The following is a 27,006-nucleotide window of genomic DNA, read 5'->3' as shown; positions in this document are numbered from 1 at the left end:
GGCTCTATGAATTGCAAATGTTGACTTCCAAATGCGATAATAGCAGCACCTGCAGGAAGTCTACAAGCACTTACCAGCACACATTGCACTCCATAGAGGTTCCAGTACATCACTTAATAAATGCAAAGACATAATCTATACAGCAGTGAAAGTGCTCATCTTACTTAAAATGATTTTCTTATAGTCATCTAAGGATAACAGAAATCTTCTGCATAGGTTCACCAGAAGTTATTCCCCCTCCTCCCCCAAAACAACGAGCAGCTATTCCTGACTGCAAGAACAAAGTGGCTCTATTCAGTGTAAATGTGCTGGCGTGTCTCAAGTACATGGCTCCTTATTTTAAAGGCAGCATTAAAGTGTCCCAAGGGGTATCTCCAAGATGAGGATGATGATGATGAAAACCAATGCTTTTCAGATGTTATAACATCACACACATTCTGACCTAAAAGTTCTGAATTTATAGTGTGTTTTTACTAAATTACATTTTATCAGATTTACGGCAGGTGGTGCCTGCTAAGGAAGAACCTATGAAAATCCCGTGTATTTCTGGGTACAGTATACTTTTATTGAAGAAGCCTCACTTTCTGCATGACGATCAGTAAAACCTTCAGAAGTGTCAGGATGTGTCATATAGGAAGGATTGGGAGAAAACCATCTGTGATGATATCTAAGCTGTCTGCAGTAATAAAAAAAAATATTAGAAATAATAACTAGATATAATTTTAATGTCAAAATTTGGTTTGTGTTATACACTCCTTGACAAAAAAAAAAACTGCACCCAGATAGAATAGTCAGACTGATGCAAAATTGTGTGTGCAGTTATGTCTCAGGCACATATGTAAATTAATACAGGTTTGGTCCGATTAGACCACTGATTCCCAGCCAGGGAGCCACGACCAGAGGGAAAATGGCTGCATCTCCTCTTAAATATATTGGACAGCAACCAGGACCGTGGGTCTGTGGCAGGGGATCCGCGCTCACTGGAGATCAGGCACAAGCCAAGATATCCAAGATAAATTTCTTTATTGGTGTAGGTAAAAAACAGATGGGCACAGCGCGTTTCGGGCCAGACCTAGGCCCTTTTTTTCAAATGCAAAAATAACAGGTCCCGTCGGGTACATTGGCGTTCTTAGGATCTTCAGTGTGTGGCTGCTGGGGGACATTTTTACTTGTCTGGGGGCCACTGTGGAGTTTTACTACTTGCCTGTAGATGACCATTGAAGACCATTACTACTTGCCTGGGGGACACTGAAAAGCATTATTAGGTGCCCAATGGCTACTGGGGAACATTATAAAGTGGGGCCCAATGGGGAGCATTATACTGTGTTGAGTGACTGGAGAACCATATATTATGTGTTAGGCCACTGGGGAACATGATACTATAATGGGGCCACTAAAGTAGTCTGGTGATGGTAAAAGGTGAATTTTTGCATGGTTTGGGTGGAAAGTATAGGATGGTGTAGCTTTGTGGGCGCATTCCACAGTGCAGTTGTGATGCAGTTACAATTACATTGGAAAAAGTACATCCAGTTTTGATCTGGATTTTGGTGAGGTTTTCTAAATGTACAAGTTAAAAATGTATGTTCTACCTATAAATACAGAAACACACCCCAGGTCTTTGGCGTAAAAATATTTGGTAAGGGTGCCCTGAGTCTGAAAAGGTTGGGAAACACTGGATTAGACACTGGGTCTTGCCTCAAGAGGGTGTAAAGTGCTTCTCCTGTTGGCTAGTTTAGGGTAAACTTTGAGTGGGGGTGCATCACTGGTCTGAGAAAAGCAGGATAGTCATTTGGATGAATGAACTGCCACTAAGACCATTCTAATTTAGCTGTTATAAGGTGTTAGAAGCCATGCTTACATAAGGACGTGGACGCGCAGTGAACAGACTTCAGACAGCCCAAACGGACCACCAGTAGAAAGGATAGATTGGTCTGACAAGCATGAGTAGCTGCCACAGTTTCCTTGTCCATTATCCAGACACAAATGGCATCTTCTGTGTACACCTTTAAGGGAAAAATGTAAATTCAATAGGTAATATGTATTATATACAAGCAACCAACATAGTAATGTAGTAACTCCAATCATAAACATGCTGCATTTTTTTCAACTACTTTTTAAAACTTTTTATTATATGTAAAAATTCAAGTCTGTGAACATTGGTTTCCATGATCTTGGTGACTGTCATGACCACAGAAGTAATTGTGATTGTTAAGTCAACCACTTTCCTGTAGTGACAGTACGAGTGAAGCCGTAGATATAGTAATAAACCTCAGTATGGTCTAAGCGTGTGGAGCAGCTGCTACTACATTTACCTAACTCCTTGCGGCTTCCCCAATCAAAAGGAAACTGTTTGGTTTGATGGTGGCGCGTGGTGAGACAACTATTTCAATAATATCTTAAAACTGTGTAACTTCTTAATGTTAATCAGTAATGCATGATAATATGAAACTATTAAACTTTCATATCTCAATATGAGAAATTTCATGTTACCATTGTAACCATTCAGAAACTCAGTTAGTACAATAAATAAATAAAATATTGTCTTCAGTAACAATAACTGAAGCCACAAGTAAGTGGAGAGGGAAGGGCAATAATGGTACAGTCTCTGCCTCAGCCTGTGCCTGATACACATGCTGTGAGAGAGGAGAAGGAGCAGCAGGTAAATGATTGATCAGAGCCAACAGCTCAGCTCCAGCACCAGAAAAAAAAAAACTGTAAAATTATAGAGAAAAAAATATTCTGGCATTTACTGAAACAACGGTGATGGGGGATTTTAGGTAATTTCTGGTTGTATTGAGAATTAGGACCCTTTCTTCATGCAATACAAGTTAATGGTCTTAAAGACCACCAAATCCTTTTGTTTTTATAAAATAATGGAAAGAATATGAAATTTGATAAACTGAGCAAAGACCTGAAATTTGACTCTGGATGTGATTTCTATATTTGGTGAAACAGTGTTTAGTAGATGACATAACCACAATGGTAAAATTATAATCGACCTTTCATGGAAGTTCTGAATAGCAGTATAGGGTGTTGATATATCAGGATACTCGGAGATCTCCATCTGTGGAACAGACCATGCTCTATGATTCAAAGCAAAAAAAAAAAGAAAAAAGCAGAATAAGCATTGACAAATCTGGACTTCTACCAATGAACCTATGGGAACAAAACAATGGAAATATATAGAAAGGCTTCAAAAGCATTCAACAGCTTGGTAGTGTGGTAGCTACATGAACATCCTTCAGCCTTACCTGCACAACTAAATTACCTACAAATTACACAGGATACAATAAAAAATAAAATACAAGCGACCACAAGAAATTGGCCATTTACAATACTGTGTAAGCGGCCATTTTCTTGTGGCCGGCGGGCATGCGCAGTTGGCTTTGCCCTAGGCCTAGAAGTTTGAAGCCAACCCCCAGAAGAAGAGGCGTGAAGACCCCGTTCCTGAAGAAGACGGAGGCGGCGCTGAAGATTTCTCTCGCAGCATTGGGGATGCCCCCAGTGCTGTTTGAGTGCTGGGGCCCGCCCCCAGTGCTTCGAGAGAACGGCGGGGCGGAGAAGACATCTATAGGTAGGAGAAGAATAGCCTTTCTTAAGGCTATTCTGTCGTGTCAAGGAGAAAAAAAAAAGGCTTTTAATGGTAGAATCCCTTTAAGAAACTTCGACTGCGTCTCAGATTTACCTGATAGGTTTCCTTTAAGGTTAAGAACAGAAGGTTTTAGTTATTTCAGGTAGTGAATCTAGCAAACAATTATTTTCAAACATTTTATTTTTATTTTCGTTACAATATAAACTACATTATAGAACAATGAGGCAGAATACTCTATAGTTTGTTTTTAAGGAACAGCCCTGTATACACGGAAATAGAAACTTTGAGGTCTGTGCAAGTAAAGACATTCTCAGCCATGGCTTATACACACTTTGATACTCACAGATGATTGGTAGACCAACCACAACAAAACACCCTTTATTATAGAATAAAAGGGAAAGTATACATCTTTTCAGACTTATGTTCCATACGTATAAGGCATTAACATGGCAGTCCCATCACACCAGCTACATAACTGGAATAAGGAGTTTCTGGAACACCGCTGAGAATTTTAAGAGCTTGGGCCTAACTCTTAAAATAAAAAAAAAATACTTCTAAGAGTATAAATCAAGCGGAAGAGCAAACTGTACATTTTATTTGTCTTGTGCAAATTTATGATTTGTTCTTATTTGCCTGAGAAGCGGCCTATAAAACTATTCATGTAGGCTTATTATCTGCATATAGTGGAAACATCCATTATATGGGAAGAACCAGATGACAGCCAACAAGTTTGCTAGAAATTCTTTTTTATATTAAATCTTTAATATAGATGAGCCTTACTTTCTTTCATGAGGTACTAGTGTGTAGTCTATTACAAGGCTATACTCTCATGAATTTCAGCTCAACCCATACTATAGACGTTTCTGCTATGTGTATTTGAAAGGTCCACACTATGAAAATAGACTCCTACAGATATTATTTTTCCTTTAATAAAATATGTCCCTTATATATGATAATGGCATGATACATGTACTCTATAAATAGCCATGACCAAGCGAAAAGTTAAATATAATGGCATTTTTGTCTTCTTGCCACTATCTCCATATAATATTCTCAATACAGACCTCTATATATTTCTCTATAACCTATTGGCGTACTCTAGCTCCAAGAAGTGAACTGTGGCAGTTTTGAGAACCCTAACGTGAGAACCTTTGTTCTTGGACCACCAGTGAGTGGGAGAAACATCTAGCTCTGCCATAGCCATCATGTTATTAGATTTACTATTGCTGCCCAGACCCACGTACAGGTCCATGTTCTTTATGTGCTTTTTCTTATTGCAATTCCAACGTTTTCTGAGTAACGGGACTGGAGGACAGAAGAGATGATATACTGGTGCTACTCCCTGTCTTCAAAACTTTTTAATGCCATCCATTGTTTCTAGATCAAAAAAGCATGGATTGTTACATGTGAAAACCACATTTGGTATCTCATAGTAATGGTTATCTTTCTTCCCATTTTTGAGTGCTGCATTGTATAATTCGGATGGCTCTGATTTTGTAGAAACAGTAAAAAATGGCTTCAAAGGTTTAGGCCACTACTGGTTGTCAAAGAGACTAAACTGATACCAGCAATCCAAACAAATGAGAAGTAACAAAGCATCCTCCAGCCCTCAGTCTCCCGCTCTTGCTGAGTACAAATCTTGGGTGTATAAAAAGAAAATCCAACACACTCTTAACTATCGATTTCTAGTTTAGAAAGTCCTTGACGGAATTCATGCAAATCATCAATCTTCCCGTCAAGTATGTTCAGGAAGTGTTTGAGTTCCAGTTTCAAGTGGCCTTGTCTATGTTTGCTTTCTTCTACTTCTTTTCTTAGTGTTCGCACTTTATCTTCTAAGTCTTGGTTTCTCAGCTCAGCATCCTGGAAATAAAACAGACTTTGGTCATGATAAAGATTCACGTATTCAATTTGTTTTATTAACCTTCTACTTCTAGGTAATAGAATTACCGTATATACTCGAGTATAAGCCGACCCGAATATAAGCCGAGACCCCTAATTTTACCACAAAAAACTGGGAAAACTTATTGACTCGAGTATAAGCCTAGGGGGGAAATGCAGCAGTTACTGGAAAATTTCAAAAATTAAAATTACCAGAGTTTTTGGGTGCAGTAGTAGCTGGGTGCTGGGGAAGGGGAAGGGGTGTTTTGGTTGTCTGTCTGCCCCTTCCCTGAGCTTGAGGACTGAGTTTTTTTTCCCCCACTTGGAATTCAGCCTGGCTGAATATAGGTTATCTGCAGTGCTCCTATTAACCCCTTCCCGATGGAACAGGAGCACTGCAGATACCCTATATTCAGTAGATCGGGCACTTTCAAACAAAGGAATACCTAATGTGTATGTGTTTCACAGTCATTTTCTACTTTTATATGTACTGTAGGGAAAGGAGGGATTTAGAACTTTTGTTTACTTTATTTTTTATTATATTTTTTTAAAGCTTTTTTTTTCTCACTATTTTATGGGAGATTCTATATATTACTATTGTGGCTGGTCATAGACTCGAGTATAAGCCAAGGGGGGCTTTTTCAGCACAAAAACTGTGCTGAAAAATTCTGCTTATACTCGAGTGTATACGATATATTTTAATTGTCTGCACATTTAATTATGGATAAATGGTTGCCAATAGATATGACCATGAATGCAGAACGTTTTTATGGTCTGGCACTTGTCAGAAACACAGCCCTGATTTTCTTATTGTGGACAGATTATTGTCTAGGGACAGGGCATGCACAAGAAGGTAATTCAGCAATAATAAGGAAATCATGGCTCGGTTTCCAATACTTGCCAGACCATAGAAAGTTCCTGCATTCATGATCATATCCACTAACAACTGATCAAGACAAAAGACTGACAGCACTAAGAATAGTAGAGGAAAATATGCCACTACAGGACATAATACTGCGTGCAGGGGCCTCTATGGGGCTCAATACTATGTGCAAGGGCCACTATGGGGTATAATAGTGTGTTCAGGGGCCACTATGGGGAATAATACTGTGTGTGCACGGGCCACTATGGGGAATAATACTGTGTGTGCCGGGGCACAATGGGGAATAATACTAATAATAATAATAATAATAATACTGTGTGTTGTAGAGAGTCACATCATACTGTGTGGAGGGGCTGCTATGGGACATTATAGTGTGTATAAATGGGGTGTGTGGGGGGGGGTCAGAAAAGGGGGCGCTATGCCATGGGGGCCCCTCAAGTAGTACTCACGAAGTACTTTATAGTACTACATTGAAGAAGCACTTGTTCCAGGGTTTATAAATTGGTAGTTTAATAGTATGATTTCTGTAGATAAAACTTACAATTTGCTCCCATAGGACATGCGTTTGTATGGGAGTCAGATTGTGGCTCTCATAAGAATACATTGGTAGTTCTGACTTCCAGTTAATGGAAACATAATTTTTTAAGCGGTTAGTCAAAGAAATCATGTGGAGCAGCTGTGGGCTTAAAGGGGTTGTCCCATCACAAGGATCCTATCTATACTGCTTGATAATGTGGATGTAAGACTTTTCCTAAATACATTGCTTAAGCAAAACTGCTTTGTTTGTCCACTATCTTACTTTATTCATTTTTTTGGGACACATCCCTTGACTTATCTGCTCATAAGTCAAGTGATGTATCTGCTGCTCTGAGGGGGGAGGGAGGAGGGGCTAAGTGCACAGGAGCGAGCCTGGAGGGGGGGTAGTTTACCCTTTGGGGGGAAGGGGCCGCCAATACAGAACTGGCATCCGCTGTAATAGAGAGGCGGATGCCAGGGACGGTTAGACGCCAGCACAGATGCCAGCAACATCTCTATGCTTCTGCCCTGCATGAAGCCAGCAGTGGCAGGAGCGAATACCCCTTTAATATCTATACAATAAAGTAATCCAAATTTTCTCGCACACATCACACCACTGCATCACCCATGGAACCCAAAAACCAAGGGGGGGCCATCTAGTGCATGCAGTTAGCGATGACTAAAAATGTTGCAAGTGGGGTGCAGTGGGGTTGTACTGTGGCATCACTGTGTGGATTATTCATATACTGCGACATCCCTGAGTATATTATCCACACACTGTGGGATCACTTTGTGCATCTAGAATACAGTAGAACTGTAACATTTTGTGCTCATCCAGTAAACTGACCAAAATGAGCATTTCAGTATTCCAGCAAGGTTCAGCGTTTTATTTTGTACATCCACACAATTCTGTGTGTTATCCTTTTATTAGTATAGTATCACTGTGGGCCTCACCTCTTTGCTGTGGCATCATTGTCTACATTTTTTCTTGTGCATTAATCTCACTATGACCCTTTATTCCTGTCTGATGTCATTGTGTACCCTGTCCTATCCCCGTACTGTGACATCACTGCACGCATTGTTGAGGGAAGATATTGCTGTTATTTTTTTTTTTTAAATGTAGATTGTGAGCCCCACATAGAGCTCACAATGTACATTTTTCCCTATCATTATGTCTTTTTTTTTTTGGAATATGGGATGGAAATCCATGCAAACACGGGGAGAACATACAAACTCCTTGCAGATGGTTTTATACCCTTGGCGGGATTTGAACACCAGGACTCCAGCGCTGCAAGGCTGCAGTGCTAACCACTGAGCCACCGTGTGGCCCCAAGATATTGCTGTTATGCCCGTTTTAGGTATAAAAAATGCACATGTGTAGAACAAACATTGTGCTTTTTTTATTTTTTACTATGTTTCTGAAAGCGTGCAAGACGTTTGCAGCTGGGCAGGGATGGTGGAGTGAAACCCCATTCTATTTAGCTACTGGGCCCCTGATTAATTGGGATTTCCCCATGTGCATGTACATGGATAGGTCTGTTTTGGCCCAACCTAGCCTAGTGTTTTTTTTGTTTTTGTTTTTTAAATAGGTATACTGCAAAGTTTGATTTCAAAAACTACACCCACCACAATGCAATACAGCAGGGAATACTTTGCACAGACAGAATGATATAGTTGCTGGGAGAAGCTCATGTAGTCAGTATGCACATACGCTTTAGGTTGTCTGTTCTAATTCTACTCAGTGAACATCTCTCTGTCTACATCCTGTATTCACACTGAATGAACAATTGCAACATCATTCAAATAAGATGTCATAGATTTGCATAGCACTTGATACTGCATATCACTTGTATATATGGATTTGTCTCCAAGTATAGATCATCCAGGATGTAAAAGCATATCCAACTTCCAAATCCGAAAACTACACGACACATGCAGCTTTCATCTTCATTAAATATTGCTTTGGATCTCATACAGAAGATGAAGTCTTATGAAGAGCATCATTTACTTTTCTGTCATTTTTAGTATTAGGAAACCCATTCAAATCAATGATCCTCAAATAGTTGGGGCCCAGATGTTCGGCTGCTCACTGCTATGTCAGGTTCTATTGAAGTCAATGGTGTGCACAACATTTAGACAGTTAAGACATGGAGCCTGTAATTTCAGTGACATGACAACTCTTATACCAGCTACACCTGGGAACAGGTCTCCGTAGAGTCAGTCCCTTGCCTCCAGCTCTTAATGCAAGTCCAATGTAATACAAGAAAAAAAAACATCTCTGCGCTTCACACAAAGAAACAAACCCAGTGGCGGGCTGAACGCCTGCGCCTAATGCAATTGTCATTATTCCAGCATTGGGATAATTACAACCAATAAATCCCATGTTAAATAACAGTGCAACAGAAATGGTAGCAGTTGGATGAAAGAGTAAAATTAATTTTAGCACAGTACCGGCAAGGCTTCATATTTCTTTTCATAATAATGACAATAATTCAACTGTAACATACCAAACCGCATGATGTGCAAATGCAAATGTCATTATGTTCAAAGGAAATAAATTATTTACATAATGCGCTTACATCCATCTAACAACTGATAATCTCTGGAGTGAAGGAACTGCCAATGCTTTTAAACATTTGTACCAGGTAACCTGGGAATACTAGAATTTACACCATTACTTAAACCTAATAATACAGTGTACTGGATTCCTATAGCAATAAAAAAGTTTAAAGGCTATGAACGCCTTCGCATCCATACTTATTTATTTTTTTAATTCTTGCATTGTATGCAGTTTGAGATTAAAATATTTTTTTTTTTTTTAAAGTCAATTGGGTTTAATTACATTTTTTGCTTTCTTTGGCTTCCACAGCTCTAGCTATAAGCCCTAAAGTACAAGCCATAGAATGGCATCTTATGTAATGTGTCAGACTGACCACATGTCAATTTTTTCTCAGGCCTTTCTGTGACCTCTCCTGAAGGATCTTTTAAGATGATTTATGACCAGATTACTGCGGCACAAACACATTGTGTTTTTTCCCACAATGCTTTTCACAGAAAGTGAGCAGACTTTTCTTTAGCGGGCTTTCTGCTTCAATTATACGGTGACTCACTGGTTAGCACTGCAGCCTTGCAGCACTGGGGGGTCCTGAGTTTGAATCCTGCCAAGGACAACATCTGCAAGGAATTTGTATGTTCTCTCCATGTTTGCATGGGTTTCCTCCGCGTACTCCCGTTTTCTCTCAAACTCCAGAAAGACATACTGATAGGGAATTTAGATTGTGAGCCCTATATGGCACAGTGATTGTCAATGTCTGTAAAATGCTGCAGAATATGATGGCGCTATACAAGTTAGCGTAATAATAATTAGACTTCTATGGAAATTGCCAGCATTTCCAAAAGTTTAATTGACATGCAGCAATTTCCAAAAACGCAATGGTTTTGGAAGTTACAGCATTTCCACTGTAGGTATTTTTCGCCAATATGTGGATGGTTGTAGGAACAGTAAAATGCTGCGAGAGGCCCTGGCCTAAAACACTGCTCCTCAGCCTAATGGATTAGGTAACAGCATTCCTCCGCTATTATCGTGGTGCTTATCCATACAGTTGTAGAAAAAAAATTGAGCAAAAAACACAAGATGACGTTAAGCAAAATTACATACAAGAATAAAGAAAAAAATGCTTTGTTCGGTACTTAACATTAAGGCTGAAGCCTGACACTGTGGAAATGCAGCGTTTTTTTTTGTTGCAGATTTCGCTACTTTTTTGGGGGAGTCAGGAGTAGATTGATAATGATGGAAAATATAATGAAAGCTCTTAGATGTTTCCCTTCTGTTTAATCCACTCCAGACGTTGGCTCAAAAAACACTAAAAAAATCTCCAGCAAAAATGATGCGTTTCTACAACGTGGGGCCTTACCCTAAAGGCTCTGTATACTTTATATGAGAAGAAAATATGTTTTCACTCTCAATATGGGGGTATAATGGCTAGTTTAATAGGAACAGGGAAGGCAAACTGTGTTCAAACGACCAGTTGGAATTTGCATAGAACATATATAATACGCCACTTCTTTCTTGCTACTGAATCCACGTGTGCATAGTCTGTGAGAAAACAGTAAAGACGGCATATGATGAGAGCCGTGTGCCATCCGCGCTCTCCACAGTCTGATACATTTGATTAATCACCCCAGGTTGCAAATTATGTCCTGAGATTTGCCCCCAATAAGGTCCTGTGTTAATACACAGCCTTGTGAATGTGCCACAAGAATAGATTGAGCCAATGGATTCTGCCATACCAGGGGTCAGCAACCTTTTTTGCATTGTGTGCAAATATTTTTTCTAAAAAAGTCAAAGATGAAGTAGTCAGTGTGCCGAGCAATTATTGTAAGGATGTTGACCCTTACATGAAAGCTATATAATGCACAGCATAACCGTAACCAACTTATGTGATCCTTGTCCATGATGTTTTTGTGTAAAGATAATCCTTCACTAGTGTGTATGTTTTTTGGCTGAAGACAGTACTGACAGAGATCTGCAGTGAGCCATCTTTGTGGGGCAGATGACATCCCTCACTTACACTGGACTTTGCAAATTTGTTCAGCCTTGTTGAAATGAACAAACGCCTACTCTAGCATATTCAGCAGGCATAGCATACTTAACTTTTGTACTTTCTTCACTTGTATAGGCAGTTACTGCCATCTGACTAGACTAGCTTACAACACAGTTACAAGGATGCTATGTCTCATGCTGTCCTCTTAGTGCTTCTTCCCCTCGGATTGTGTTTATAGGGTCCATGAGAGCGAGGGACTACATGGAGCAGCAGCATTTTATACAATGGAGAGAGTGCAAGAGAGTCGGAGATTGCTGACCCCTGATCTACACTGCACACACATTGAGATACAGTTTCTATTATATTTACTGTTGTATTGTCTGTACTCTATTTAAAAAAAAAAAAATGTAATAAATACTAATTAAACCTAATTGTCATCCTGAGAGAAGAATAAATCCAATAAATGCCCTCTAAAACCAGAAGTCAAGGAATGTTACAGTTCTACAGGCTAATAAGTCAAGGTTAATCTGCTCCGTATCCACTAATGGGGTGAAGAATTTCACGCATCACAGACAGAGCGGAGAGACACGTGAATCACATCCTTTCAGAAACTTTTCATGCCCAAAGGGATGTCAGCGCACCCCTAGCAAAATATAATTATTCTTATATAGCAACATGCTAGTCTATTATAACAGTGTCTGGGGCACTCGAGATCAGCTCTTGTAAAAGCCATCATGAATGTAATGGTCTGAATATGACACGACCTCCACTTTCCCACTATATCCGCCACTTATGGCAGAATTACAGCCAACCATTCTGCTCATCCAATTTTTTGTGGCAATCTGACAGGATTAGTTAAAAATCCTAATAATGGCAGATTTAAATAATGGTGAAGATGATGATCAAGATGATGAAGAAGAAGAGAAGGAATAAGAAGATGTTGTCTCTGATCTAGAGAAACTATTTCTAAACACATGCTGATACATCTTTCAGGGGAATATAAAGGGACTTCTCAAGGTTATGGATTGAAGCGGAGCGAACCGTTGAGATGGCATAAGGTGTGAAATTCTGCTATTACATGGCAAAGTGATATCTATAATGATAAAATGAATAAACTCTACATGATCTGCATTATTACAGGAAAATTAAGCCCCAAAACCTTATTATCGTATTAATTGAAAGTCACCTTTTTATGCATCTGCTGAATTATTGAGCAAGGTCATTCTTAAACATAAAGGGATATTGGTTATTAGACAAGTGGACACATATGATCCTTGGAAATATGGTGGAAAATAAACACTAGAATATTGTTTCACTAGAAAAGGTTATCCATCCAGGAAAAAAGAAGTGAGGCTCAATGCACATTGTGAATAGGCACTTCATTCATCATATACCTTAGAAAATGCTTCAGACATATCTTTCACTTTGTGTTACATTTCCTTAGCCTACATATTAATGTGATTTTTCATACTGATGACCTACACATGAGAACATACTAGAGAGGTCAGTAGGAACAATAGTAGCTAAACCTTGTCTGCCGGGTGTGGGGTTAACGGTTATTTCTACAGTACACACATAAAGGAGACCTGTTGTATTGCAAATGCAGTCCAATCTACCGGCAGCATGTTATAGAACAGGAGAAAAGACAGTTTTTTCGGGAAAAAAACAAGTATAACTTGTCATTTGTTTCAATCCTTGCAGAGGGCCAGTGGCTGGTCCTATTGAGTTACTGCCCGCTATCTCTGTATGCACACGGACATAGGTAAATTAATACCAAGCTATACCGATTCTTTCCCAAAAAATGGTATCAATCTCTAACTCCTTTTGCTCTATTACAAGCTACGTATGTATATTATACATATATATATATATATACACACACACACACACACACAATATATATATGTAAGTATATACTCTATGTAGACTGCTCAATTGCAACATGACAGGTTCACTTTAAAAGGGAATATTGGTATTAAACACATGTGGCTACGGACCAATGTCCGTGCTATGCAGCATACCAAAACATCCAACCTAAAGTCCTATGAAGCCCACATTAACCAGAAACACATTTGTTCACCCAGGGTTGTATTGACCAGACTTACGTGAATAATGTCTTTTTAGCATATACTTGACCAGTTGAACAAAGGGGCTGGTTTAATATTCCTTGTACACCAATCTGCTGGTATTCACAGTATTAAAAAGCAGCAATTCTTGGTGCACATGCTGTTTTTTGCAGAAAATACACAACTCTTCTACATTTTGCATCACGCTCCCTAGGGCTGGGTTCACATCAGCATTTGGTTCTCTGTGCAAAATCAGATTTTCAAACAGTCTCAAAAACTGATTTTGAACAGTTTGTTTTAAAACCTATTGATTTCAATGAGTTGTAGGAACCATTCATATGTGAGCGTCTGGAGCATTTCCGTCTGGCATCTGCTCTTATGGGCGGAGAAAAAAGTCAGACTTGCAGGACTTTTTCTTCATTCAAAACATAAGGATACCAGACGGATAGAAATCAATCTATTTTTTTTTTTATTGTTTTTTGTTTTCTTTTATTAATAATGAGGTCTATGGAAGGCAGACAAATGGATTAATAACGGATAATAATCTGTTTGTGTCTGTTTTCCAGCCATTTAGTTCCCTCTGTGCATGCTCAGAATAAAGAAGGGAAAAAACAAAAATGATTTGTTCAAAAACGGACACAGACACACAGGTTTTTTTTTTTTTATGGACATCCATTGACTAATGTGCCTAAAAAGACAGATTCGGATATCCGCTCTGTAACCGTTTGTAGTCAGTTTTTTTGTCCAAGGCCACAGCCTCTTCATAATACTGGCACATGAAGCACATAATAAATCAGCCTTAGGGCGGGTTCACACCTGCACCCGGTCTCCACTTTGCAGGTTTCTGTCTTCTACCCTAGAAACTGGACAGGAGAGGAAAACTGGCAGTCAGTTTTCAAAGTGTCTGCCCGTGAGTGTCTTCTGCCTGTCCGTGGCGAAACCATTCTTTTTTAACTGGACACAAAGTCGGACCTGCAGGACTGTGTCCGGTTAAGAAAAAAAACAAACAGTTTCGCCGCGGAGACCAGTAGATGTTCATGGGCAGACACTGACTGCCGGGTTACCGTCTCCTGTCCAGTTTCTCAGGCAGAAGACGGAAACCCACAAAGCGGAGATGGGCGCAGATGTTAACCCGCCTTTAGACCCCTTGTAGATGACTGTGGCTGGACCACAAAATATAGAACAGTTCCTATTCCTGTCCTATCTTGCGGCCTGTTCATTTAATGAAAGGGGCCGTGCAAGCAGGGCCAGTGCATGTGCGGCACACAGGTGATATCAGAGTGTCCATTGCGCCTGTAATTCAGGGCCGGTAGCACACGCTTGTCTGCAATCGGTCTTAAAGTGCTCAAACACAGAGCTAACCTAATGTAGACAACATGATCATAAAAGTCGCCATAGCCACATCTATGCATCTACAGTCAGCACACTCTTGGACACAATCACTCTGACTGACTTCTGACACGGTGGTAAACTGTGGGTATATAGGGAACCCATGAAGTCATGCCATGTCTCATACCTGAAGCTTTTCAGTCACAGCTTCACATTCCATCATCAGCTGTGGGATCACTTCACTTTGTTTCCTGAGGTCTTCAAGTTCCTGAAATATCACAAGTGAAGACTTTAGTTCTGGGTAAGATGGCTTTGATTAGATTGCAATGTAATTTTATAATTAGACACAAAAATAATGAGTCAATCGGTCACAGACTATTAGAAAACTATTACACTTTTCCAGTTTTGCTTCTTGCTTGGGTATATGTAGAACTGCAGAGGGTATCCTACTAAATGATCATCATCATTGCTAAGGGTATGCCATTACAATAAAATAATCCATAGATTTCATAAATTATAGGCATGCGTAACAGAAAAAGACTAAAAGATTGGAAGTCATTCATTACATTAGAGCATAGAAGGCAATGCATAGTAATCCCCAAACATGTAATAGAGAATACGTGGAAACTCTGACAACTGTAATTATTGCATTCCTTTACAACAAACAAGGGCACGAGTAAGATGCTGCGGAGCTACAGACGCCACAAGCAGCAGGTGACATTACTGCCACCACATGCTCCTGCGGAAATCATTGGTCTCCCACGGTATAGAGAAGATGTATATCGATATGCACTCCCACTCCCCATGGGAAGATTCCCACTCTCAGCATTTAAAGGGTAAAGCTGCCCACGCAATAGACAAACCTCAATACCAACAGCCACACAATGTTGTAGGTAAAACCGGTAACACCTATAAAATCATATAGCCATAGGGCTGCTGCAGGTTTTTCAGGTGGTCACACACACGCAATAAAAATTTTGAATAAAAGTGACCAAAGCAATACACACTGTCCAAAATTGGTATAAATAAAAAGAATATGAATCAGATGTCAGAATATGGAGATTCCAAGAATTTTTTTTTTGCAAAGATTTGGATTTTTTTTTATAAGTGTTAAAACGTTAAAAAACCCACAATAAAACCCTCCACAACTATATGAATGTGGTATCGTTGAAATCGTACCAATCCATAGATTACAGGTGACGTCCTTTTAACTGCACAATGAATGCCATAAAACAAAGCCCATAAGAAAGTTGCGCAAATGCAATTATTCTCCAATTCCACCCCCATTCTGATTTTTTCCCCCAGCTTCCCAGTACAGCCCTTATATGGAATGGATGTGAAGGACTTTTAGAAGGCAGAGAGTCAAAAACAAAGATCGAAAATTGAAAAATGTCACTTTCTTTGCAAGACACTGTAATAGGACATGTCTTTCCACAAAATCGGACTATCTTGTTGATGTGATAAGACAGAATTAATGTCTTACTGATCAGTCTGTATCCCTTACTGTACATCTATGGATAATTTCTGTTACAGATCATTTTATAGGTATTCATAGCGATCCTAATATGGCCAACAGGCATAACATCTGTTACTGACCAATTGCTATACATTTCCTTGTCTCCCATAAATTATCAAATACACACAATTCTGGAAGTCCCCTCACCTTCCCCCCCAAAAGAATATAAAACTATATGGTGTGCTACATCTTCTTAGCTTCAGCATGGGCCATGAATGATGGAGGTGCCCAGTAAGCTTTGGATGGGAGTACCTTAGTGCATAATATACAATTGCGCTCTCTATTTCATCATATTAACAATTACTCATTATTTGTGACATCTGTATCTGCAGCTGAGAAAACACCTTTTATTATATTCTGGTGTGATCATAGTCATTCTTTGAATCTCTTAGATTTTATCATACAAACCCGTTTGCCTACAGACATATAAGGCGCTCTTGATTAATATTGGTGTGAATAGTAACAAGATGTGTGATGCTTTTAATTGCTTAGTCAACATAGCAGTATAAATGCTTGGTATTTTAGATGGCACCATTTTGGGGAATATATAACATATTGTATAACTTTAATTTAAAAAAAATTGGGGGATTGGATGAAAAAACACGGTAATTATGCCTTTTTTAGGGTTATATCATATAATATATATGTAAGGCCGTCTATTAGTCCCATAGACTTTGACTAGAATGACAGTGTGTATAACTGACCGGCATTCTATTAATACATCAGCTCATTGTGCTGTGAAGGGGGGAGGAGGAGCGGGGCTGAGGATCCCATTCTTGCAATCACTAGGGGTTCCAGCAATTAGACATTTATCCCCAATCTTGTGGATAGGTGATACATATGAATTGTGATAATACACCATTAGGCATGTACTGTACAGGTGTGGATCTTAGCTGTTAAAGATATTTCATTAGACACCGATGAGCTTTATGCGCATAAAACCTGTAAGATGTGTTTAATAAGAGAAATGAGGAATTACGGCAATATATCAAACCCTGGAAATAGCTATTACTTAAAAATCACTATACTGAACAGGGCACTGCTTTGCTCATCATTATAAGACTCTGCGTGCAGCCTAGAGAGTCACCACTGGATCGCTGCCAAGGGGGCTCTGCACTTCCTGTAAGGCCAATTAAAAGCAACGGCTTATTTGCAAGGTGTGCGGATTCTCCATTTACTTGGGAAAGTAAGCAATATAATGATACTCTTCAAAGTGAAACACATGTAAGAGAATATATATATACCAAATGACCTTCTATAGATGTATGCAAGTGGCACTTTTGCTGCTGTGCAGAACTTTGTTCTCCAGAGGAAATGGATAAAGGTGGCAAATTGGCTCAAGGGTCATGAAAAGGGAACGTATAGGTAAAAAGACACCAGGCCCTTCTGTCCTGGGTGGCAAAATATAGCACCATAAGGGTCCCAGTTTCATCGATGTAGATCACTTATGGTTGGGAGACAGAAGCCTAGGAAAGTCAAGCCCCAAACAAGATGTAAAACCACTAAGAAGATTTACCAGTTTTAGGAATATACATCAATGCTGTATAGTTAGAATAAGATACAGAACTTTCTCACATACTTAAACTTACAATGCAATCCTTTTAATTTCTTAAAACCAAACCGTGAAATGTATCACTTTCTTCTAATCTGTTCTTATTTTCCGATTGCAGATTTTTTAAATTCCATTTTTCTATACATGATTATGGGGGTCTCTACTATGTTAACAACATTTAGTGATATAATTTATTGCCTCATGACCATAGGCAGCAATAGACTGGGGCCAACTCAATATGGGAGAGTTTTTTTTTTTTTTTCTTACACATGCTCTGTTGTGATAATCTGTGACATAGCAGTTTGGAGCAATAGAACCAACTTCAGTGCTCCAGACTGGTCATTTGCATATTGCAAAATAAATTAATATCCTAGGAAATGAGGAACGAATATTCATGGGGGGAAAATGTTACATTCAGGTGAGCCTGACCTTTCTAAATGTGTTGCTTCATCCTAGTAACACACATCACTAGGGTGCATTTGGTGTGGAATCCGCCTCAGATTGAGCACTGAAAAAAAAGCCTCCCATTGACTTCAATGGGTTTAAAGTCAAGGACCATCAACAAGGACTGCGCTTTACGCGTAGAATTTTTGGAGAACTGTATTTTTATTGAGATTCACACACGACGCGTTTCGGGTCACACGACCTTTTTTCAAGTGTATAGAGAAATCTATACACTTGAAAAAGGGTCGTGTGACCCGAAACACGTCGTGTGTGAATCTCAATAAAAATACAGTTCTCCAAAAATTCTACGGGTAAAGCTCAGTCCTTGTTGATGGTCCTTGACTTCATATCCTCACACCTTGGTGATTGGATGTTGCAGCTCACACTACCCCCAGGGAGGAACCCCCTAGTAAACGGTTCCAAAACCTATATGGTGGTTGTGATCCTTCACAACCCAGCCAGGTGAGAATAACCATTAAACTGGATTTTATTCTCACTTTACTTACTTACTACACTATATACAGCGTGGTGCTGTCCCTCTCTTTTTTCTTTTTCAATGGGTTTAAGGAACCCATTGCAGTCAATGGGAGGCTTTTTTTTTTTTCCAGCACTGAATCTGACGCGGATTCCACACCAAATTCAGCACCATTTTTCTCTGTGTGAATGCACCCTTTAAGTGTACAGCCAGAGGCACGAAACTAGCAAATTACTTGTCCTGCTCTGAAAGGAGAATCTAATCCAGGTAATCCTCTGTACTTTAAATATAGACCTTGAGCCCACTGGAGGACCCTCTGCAAGGCTAGTTTTCCTGATCTACATTACTTTCATTTTTGGAAACAGCATGACCATGTCTTTTAACGTAATTCATACCTACAGAAAAAATTTAATTCCATATTTTTTTGTGTTTAAACAAAAATGTTGCTTTTTTAATATCCTTTTTAGTTAATTTTTATTGCAGTTTATTTCCATGGAAAGCTATTTTATTTTTAAATGATTCTTACGTTTTGTCGTTCTCACAGGGTTATAGACAATAACTACAGGAAGGTATAAGGGACCCAGTGACTGACTGTTTTGGAATGGTGCCAAGTTGTTAAAAAAATAAATAAAATAAAATATTAAATATACTTGACTATTAAGCACCATGAAAATTATTTTTATGGGTTGGAAAACACATTTAAGAATTAGTATCTCTCATCCAGCATATTTTGGTGGGCAGTGTTGTAGAATTTCACATGTTGTTACTGTGGATCTGGAGGACTGCAGTTCATTGTATACTGGTACTGAACATATAGGTGTTATGCTTCCTAAACTTCCTGTCCTCTCCGATCAGATATGTGTGCTGGGCCACTGACACATACTGGGGCTTAGATGCGTGGTTCCTGCATTCGTGGGGTTCTGGGGGAGTTCTTGGGCATGGGGGTTGCTTTCATTGTGTATTAAATTGTTTGCCATCAGATTTCTGGAAAAGTCCAAGCTGCTGTTCTGCACCTACAGACTATTACCGGTATCTACATTGTCAGCACTGCATAGCATAGCCAGCATTTGCAGGGTGTGTAAAATACAAATAGGTTTATAGTTTTCCTTTATAGTTATGAAATTATATTTCTATCACCAGTAGGTTACTAAAAAATAAATAAATCAGAATTCCACAGCAAGCTGTAATTTTTCACTTGTTTTCCCACTCAACACTACAAGCTACACGTTATGTGTGGGTGCATACTAAACCTTTACAGCTTCTGTAAGGTCAACAAGATCAATGTAAGAAGCGAGCACTGTCTCCCAATAAACAATGGAAATGAAAGACAAAGGCAATCCAAGCACACCTATTAAATGACTGCACTAAGAAACATTAGGTTTGCCTGTGTATAGGGCTTTGCACATATACTATGTGGGCACCTGTTTAATACAGAACACATGACAAATTCCCCAAACATCCTTATCTGGAATTCTAGCATAGAGCATGAAGAGATGTAAATCACGCCTTCTTGGCTCCATGGATAACTATGCATCATTTCAGTATACACGCACTGGACACGAGATGTGAAAAAAAGGGGTTTTCGTGGATTCTTGAAAACAAAATTCTAAGACCAGGGCATGTGAAAATGAATACATAAACATACCTCGCAACCGTTCCTGATTCTGCGGAACAGTCCTGGATTCCAGGTCATGTCCCACGGTCTTGGTCGGTGTGTCTCGGATTCAACTCATCTGCATCTGGAGAGGACGCAGATGAGTTAAATACAATGGTGAACTAGGAGCGAACAGCCCCCGCCTCACCACTGTGCCCCCGCGTGATCCAACTCCGGGAGCTGTAGTCGCGATGTGATGACGTTAAATGGCAGCACCGATTCACAAGGGGAAAGCAATATTTGATTCAGGTGACCTTAACCTATCTACAGGGCAGGGTTGATATGCTGGGTTCTGGTAACAGACTGTCATTAAAAATGGTTGACCGTTCATGTCACATGAGGACACTTCCAGAATTGATTTTGCTCTTAATAGTGGCTTATAGATCCCACGCATTTTATGATGCTCATATTCCCTAACAGAGCAAGCGGACAAGGGTTGTCTTCATGACAAAAGACATTCACTGCCTAGATCATGAGGAATAAATGTTTTATTTTAGATTATCAATATTCTTGTAGCGTACCCAAAAAATTTTATCATGTAAACTCGGAGTAGGGGAGTATAACCTACCCAAAATGGGACATTTTAAAATATAGCCTTTATTGGTTCAATTAAAATACCCAAAGGAACAAACAAACAAAAATTTCCGCATTAAAAAAGAAAGGAAAGGAGAATAGACAGAGTAGCGTGTCTCTGAAATTGCGATGCTGTATTCCAGGACAACCATAATGATGCATTGCCATCCCTCTCGATACGTTATATCGCTCTTATAGAGAGCACGTTACAGGGGTGAGCAGGGGTGATGACACTACAGTTGTGAGACATATTATTGAAAACCATGGGGGGGATGTGTCCCATCTAACCTTTCAAGGCATTGAGAGGGTATTCCCCTCCTCTAGGGGAGGTGACCTTGACAATAAACTCCTACAAAAAGAAGCGAGATGGATTTTCACATTAGATACGGTGAAACCTAAGGGGTTAAATGAGAACATCTCGTACGCGTGTTTTATCTAGGAGTTAATGGGCACTGCACAATAAATAGGGTCTGTCAAGTTAAATGGAGTGATCTTGATGCATTAAGTTGACCATTCCTGTAACTGAGGGATAAGAGCAATATAACGTATCGAGAGGGATGGCAATGCATCATTATGGTTGTCCTGGAATACAGTATGATAGGGAGGTTGTGAACAAATGGTAATAATATTACTCTGAAATAACATGAATAGGTGAACACTGAGATAGGAGATCACGGAGTGATTTGTGATATATGCTGAGACACTCTCCCTTGCTTATGGAAGGCTCCTGAGGAGATAGAACGCCGTTCTTAGGCATTGCTGGAATATTCTTACCTGTAATCGATAGCCATGCTGGTTTGTTTGTTGTTACTCGCCAGTGTGGGCGGGACTTGGAGAGGTTTGGCCGTATGGCCTCTCTCTATTGGCCCCGGCACATGCTCATGGGATTAAGCCTCAGGTGAGGCAGAGATCAAGCTGGACCTTCAAGCTCCCTGATTAGTTAGAGCTTGGATGAAGGCCGGTCCCTGGGCTTTAAAAGACTGGGCTCCTAGTTCACTTGTGTGGCTGTTATCAATGCTGACGGGGGCTGGGGGCTATACTGAATATACAAAGCATACTCCAGTGTCAGAAAGAAATAATAGAAATTACACCTCTGATGATGTGTCCGATAGTAAAGGGACATTGAAAATGGTCAGGTGACAGATTGAGGTGGTAGAATGGATGAGCTAAGAGATAAGCTTGCCCTATTGTTAGTTCAATGATTCCCTGATAGGTGTGAGTCAGTAAACTTCTCCCTACTCAGCTATACAAACAAGTTATCAACAGTGCACTAATAGAATGAGAAAAGGGTTAATACAATAGTGGTTAAGAAGGAGGAATTGGCTATCAGAAAGCAAGGATTAGCCTAGCAGTACACAGATACCAGTGAACAGCCAAGTGTTAATGATATGGACACAAGTGCAGTCTTAGGAGTGTTGTGAGATTCCACACAAGTAAATCAGATTGCTCACTGTGGTTCTCTAGTAGCTGCTAGTTGTGAATGCTGTCCAATTGACATCACAATTTCAGAGACAGGCTACTCTGTCTATTCTCCTTTCCTTTCTTTTTTAATGGGGAAATTTTTGTTTGTTTGTTCCTTTGGGTATTTTAATTGAACCAATAAAGGCTATATTTTAAAATGTCCCATTTTGGGTAGGTTATACTCCCCTACTCTGAGTTTACAGGAATAAATGTTTTACTTTATAACAAAGATCATCAAAAATATTCTTATTAATCCTAAATCACTTTAAACTGGAAAGCATTTGAAATGTAACATCAAATCACCTTAGAACATACACTAATGGCTGAAATACAAGAGAAGTCATTCACCTGTCAAATAGGAATATCATACATTGTTAACCAACTTAGGACCATTCTGAAATAACCCTTAAATTGCTCTGGCCTGTCAAAAACATTAAATATAACCGATAAGGTAAAGGAGTATAACCTGAATATTCTGCATTTTCTACCATCCCTCTGCTAGATTCTATAAATGCACATTCTTTCCATGAATGCTGAATAGACAACCTCTTGTGGTGTCAGAGCTGCGCCAGGTACCTTAAGACAATCTGCAATCTACCTCCTGCTGACCTCAGTATCAGTTTGTTTTCTCATAATACACATTTTGATTGCTCGTTTTATCCATATTATTTGCAATAAAAACTAATTTACGAGAAAGAAAATAAAATGAATAAATAAATCAGCAATCCATCCCCTCCTTGCAGTATGCAGCCTCACAAAAACACATTAAATCAGTGGTACTGCTGCATTTCCCTTCATCCCAGTCCATACCGGACTAAAAGATGGACAAAATTCCACTTGGCTACTATACGCAAATCTGCATAAACACTAACAGGGCTTATATCTTTGGAGGGGCTGAGTGGATTTGGAAACCCCAAAACGCTCAGGGTGACAGCACCCATCAGATGATGTAGGTCATTGGACTTTTTTACACCTGGTGACAGATCCTCTTTAATTGACCCTGTGACTCATTTCTAAGACCGCGCATGCTAAAGCATCTTAAACTTATATCAGGACTGGACCACGCACATGATCCTCTGAGATAAATGTGTCAGATGGGTAGTAAGACAAGTGCTTCATCTGCAGTAACTAAAGGAAATATACAAGACTGTTGTGGACCAATTATGCCTGGGAAATTGTGCCTTGTCAGTCACCCCAATGACACTCTTCTCTGACACACAATTATTTTCATGCTATTCTAGGCATTTTCTTACGCCATTAGGGACTTTGGGGAGTACAGTCATCGACAATGTCATTTTATGGAATCTCCAGTAAGTATAAAACATTAATAATTCATGTATTCTAGAGCACAGTTTACAATATAATGACAGATGGGGCAATATATGGAAATGAACATATATAATGTCATGTATTGCAATGGGATGCACCATCTATAGTGTATGGTAGTTTCTAGAGATGATCGAATAGTGATATAGTCCAGATTCGATATTCGTTTTGAGTAGAGCCTCACTATTCGATCGAATATCGAATCCCATTATAGTCTATGGGAAAAAAAGCTCCTTTCAGGGGAAACCTGAATGATTCGTGCGGGCAGTGCGCGGCAAGCACACGGACCCCATTATAGTCTATGGGGTCCGTGCGCTTTAACTGCACCGCGCTTGCAGTTGCACTGATATTCCATTCGGGGGGGGGGGTCCTCCTGTGGACTCCTTCTGGATGGGAGGCAATTGCTAATGTGAACCGGCCCTAAAAGCAAAGTGGAAGGAGTAGGACACGGTGCAGGGAGAATGATAGACCCGCAGGATAGTATTACAGCATCCCTTCTGCAGCAGGCTCCTCTTTGCTAGTCGGGAGAGCTGGCAGCTTGCGGTTATGCGGGAGCTGACTTTTTTCTCATAGAAATGCATTGACCAGCGTTGATTGGCCGAATGCTATACAGTGTACAGCATTCGACCGATCAATGCTGGTTCTGCCGGAGGCTCGTCTGTGACGATGCGGAGTCCAAGATTGGACCACAATGAAGACGTGCCATTACACAATCGGGGTGCATCGAGATTATGCATGAGTAGAACAGGGACGCCAATCTTGGGTTCTAGTTTATGTGAAGGGACGTCGGGTAATTCTAAGATAGGCAGTAGGGCAGATTGGTGACATTATTATCGACCGTTATGTGTTCGTGGTGTGCTGAAACGGTACATCGGAGTATACAGGCCAGAAGTAGTCCCAATGCAAACATGCTATCAGAACTTACCAGTGTCATTGGCGTGGAGACCTAGGGAAGGTGGATGAATCGTGAAGAAAAAACAGCAGTGAGGTGAGAGTGTCGGCGGGGAGTGTGGCGGGCTGGAGAGAGTAGTTCCGGAACTGCGGCCTACGGTGGAGGCGCAAAATGGTGGCGTGCTGGAAACATGTTCTGTAGGTGGCTAAGATGCGTATGCTCCTGGCAACACAGTGGAGTGGCTGGGTGGGCAGTGTCGCGGATCTTCAGAGCGGTGGGGCTTGGCAAACATGGCTGCAAACACGGCGGCAAACATGGCAAACATGGCTGCTCCGGAGTATCGTTAAGGTGAGGGTGAAAGTGGTAAAGTATATGTAAAGGTCATTGTGCGGGGTTAGGGGCTAGACTGTAGAGGGTAATATGAATTTTGTGGCTTGCTATGGTCCAAAGTGTGTGAAATTGCAGAGATGGTGATGGTTTGGGTTTTGTGGGGGTCCTGGGAAAAACGTATGTGTACTATTCTGACGAAAAGTAGCCTATTGCGCAATCCAGTGTAGTAACTATGTTTGTGGAAGACACCCATTGCCTTCCATTATCATGGTCAAACATATATGACTATTATAATTCCACTTACAGCTTCCTTGTCCTGAATTTCAGCTTCCAGCTCTTGCAGTCTTTTACTGAGCTCTTCATTCCTCTCTCGTTCCTTGTCTATCTCATCACATTGTGCTTCCAGCTCTCCAATCTTGAAAACAAAAACCCAGTGGGTAGATTTGTTCATAAGAATAAAACACAAATGTTCAGCGCACACTGGCAAGAGATCTGACACAAGCTGTCTATACTGTTACATACTCAAACGCTCTGTACACAACATTGTCAAGCTTTTTTTTTTTTTTATGAACAGCTTGCCATTTTTTTGCTTCCTGGAACCCTTAGAGGGTTATTCCATGGCCATGTTCTTCTCTTTTCATTCATAAAAAAAATAATTCTTCAATTGTAATCATTCAAAAAACGCTCACATATCTAAATATTGCAGTAACATACTTATTATGCTAAGAAAAATCCTTCTTATAGGTTGACCTGCAAAAAAACAGAAATCAATCTGCTGCCAACGTACAAGAAAATGTTGGTGGGAATGTTACTGTACATGTTTTTTTTTTTAATGTAGATTGTGAGCTCCATATAGGGATCACAATGTCCTTTTTTCCCTATCAGTATGTCTTTGTAGAATGGGAGGAATCCACACAAACATGGGGAGAACATACAAACTCCTAGCAGATGTTTTTCCTGGCCGGATTTGAACCCAGGACTCCAGCACTGCAAGGCTGCAGTGCTAACCACTGAGCCACCGTATTGCCCCTAAGTTACTGGACATGTGTGACCATTATGTAATTATTATGGTAACCCCTGCTGTTCTTTTTATTTATTCTCAGAACATCCACCTCATGAACATTAAAGGATTGTTGCGCTATAGACATTTATCCCCTAACCCAGATCAGTGGGGTCTGACTGCAGGAAACCCTACTACTCCAAAAGGATCCTTTTCCGGTTTGCACGAATGAAGTGCCGATTGCACATGTCCATTGCACTGTATTAAATTTGATGGAATTGTTAGAGATCGTTGACTGTGATTACTTGGCTATCTTTGGCAGTCCCATACTGATGAATGGAGACATCAGAGATATGCGATCCTCACTCCACTCATCCACTAAGAAACTAGACTCCCTTTATCGAGATCGATGGGGGAGCTCAGCGATCATGTGGGTGCATGGCAATAACATTGTTCTCTGCACTGTAATATACACTGTGTCCATCACCTCAAATTCAGATTATGGAAAAAAAATTGCTGGTGGCTATAATCTACTGTAATGTACAATAGCACTGCCGTGGATGGGATTTAATCAAATGTTATTCATATACTATAGCAAAAAGCCGGTAGTACAAAGTGTTTTGCGTTGCAGGTTTGAACAGAGTGTCTGTCAATCCTTGCTGCAGTTTTGGCCATGGTTGAAAGCCAGACCAGCTGCTCTTGGAATCTTGTCTGAAAGCAAAGGCGAAAACCAGCAGATTTCAGCAGTTTTTTTGTTTGTTTTTTTTGCCACGGGCAGGTCAACTGCAGGGTTTCTGCTGTAGACATCCCGCAATGATGGACCCAACTTGTGTAGTTTTAGCCTCGTGGAGAAACTACTGACAAAACATGGTCACGTATCTTCTTACTTAACCAACTGATTCCCGAATTGAGAAGAATAATACATTTTAATTTACAATGTACTTATTCCATTTCCAATCTGCCTCTCCCTCTGAT

The 27,006-nt window shown here is 40.0% G+C and overlaps 1 protein-coding gene across 2 annotated transcripts in view; it reads right to left on the bottom strand.

Annotated features, from left to right (window-relative positions):
* Window positions 1–3,784: 3,784 nt before the first annotated feature.
* HOMER2 (homer scaffold protein 2) overlaps window positions 3,785–27,006 on the bottom strand; it is a 167,797-nt gene continuing 144,575 nt past the window's right edge. For both annotated transcript variants that reach the window (XM_075273413.1, XM_075273412.1), the window contains exons 7-9: window positions 25,336–25,446; window positions 14,996–15,076; window positions 3,785–5,452 (exon numbers count right to left, since the gene is read on the bottom strand). In XM_075273413.1, the coding sequence (XP_075129514.1) occupies window positions 5,264–5,452; window positions 14,996–15,076; window positions 25,336–25,446 (381 nt within the window). In that variant the 3' untranslated portion in view covers window positions 3,785–5,263. The remainder of the gene's footprint in view (window positions 5,453–14,995; window positions 15,077–25,335; window positions 25,447–27,006) is intronic.

This window comes from Leptodactylus fuscus, chromosome 5, assembly GCF_031893055.1.
Source record: "Leptodactylus fuscus isolate aLepFus1 chromosome 5, aLepFus1.hap2, whole genome shotgun sequence".
Taxonomy (NCBI): Eukaryota; Metazoa; Chordata; class Amphibia; order Anura; family Leptodactylidae; genus Leptodactylus; species Leptodactylus fuscus.
Note: the sequence above shows the minus strand (reverse complement) of the source record. Positions and strands in the feature narration are given on the sequence as shown.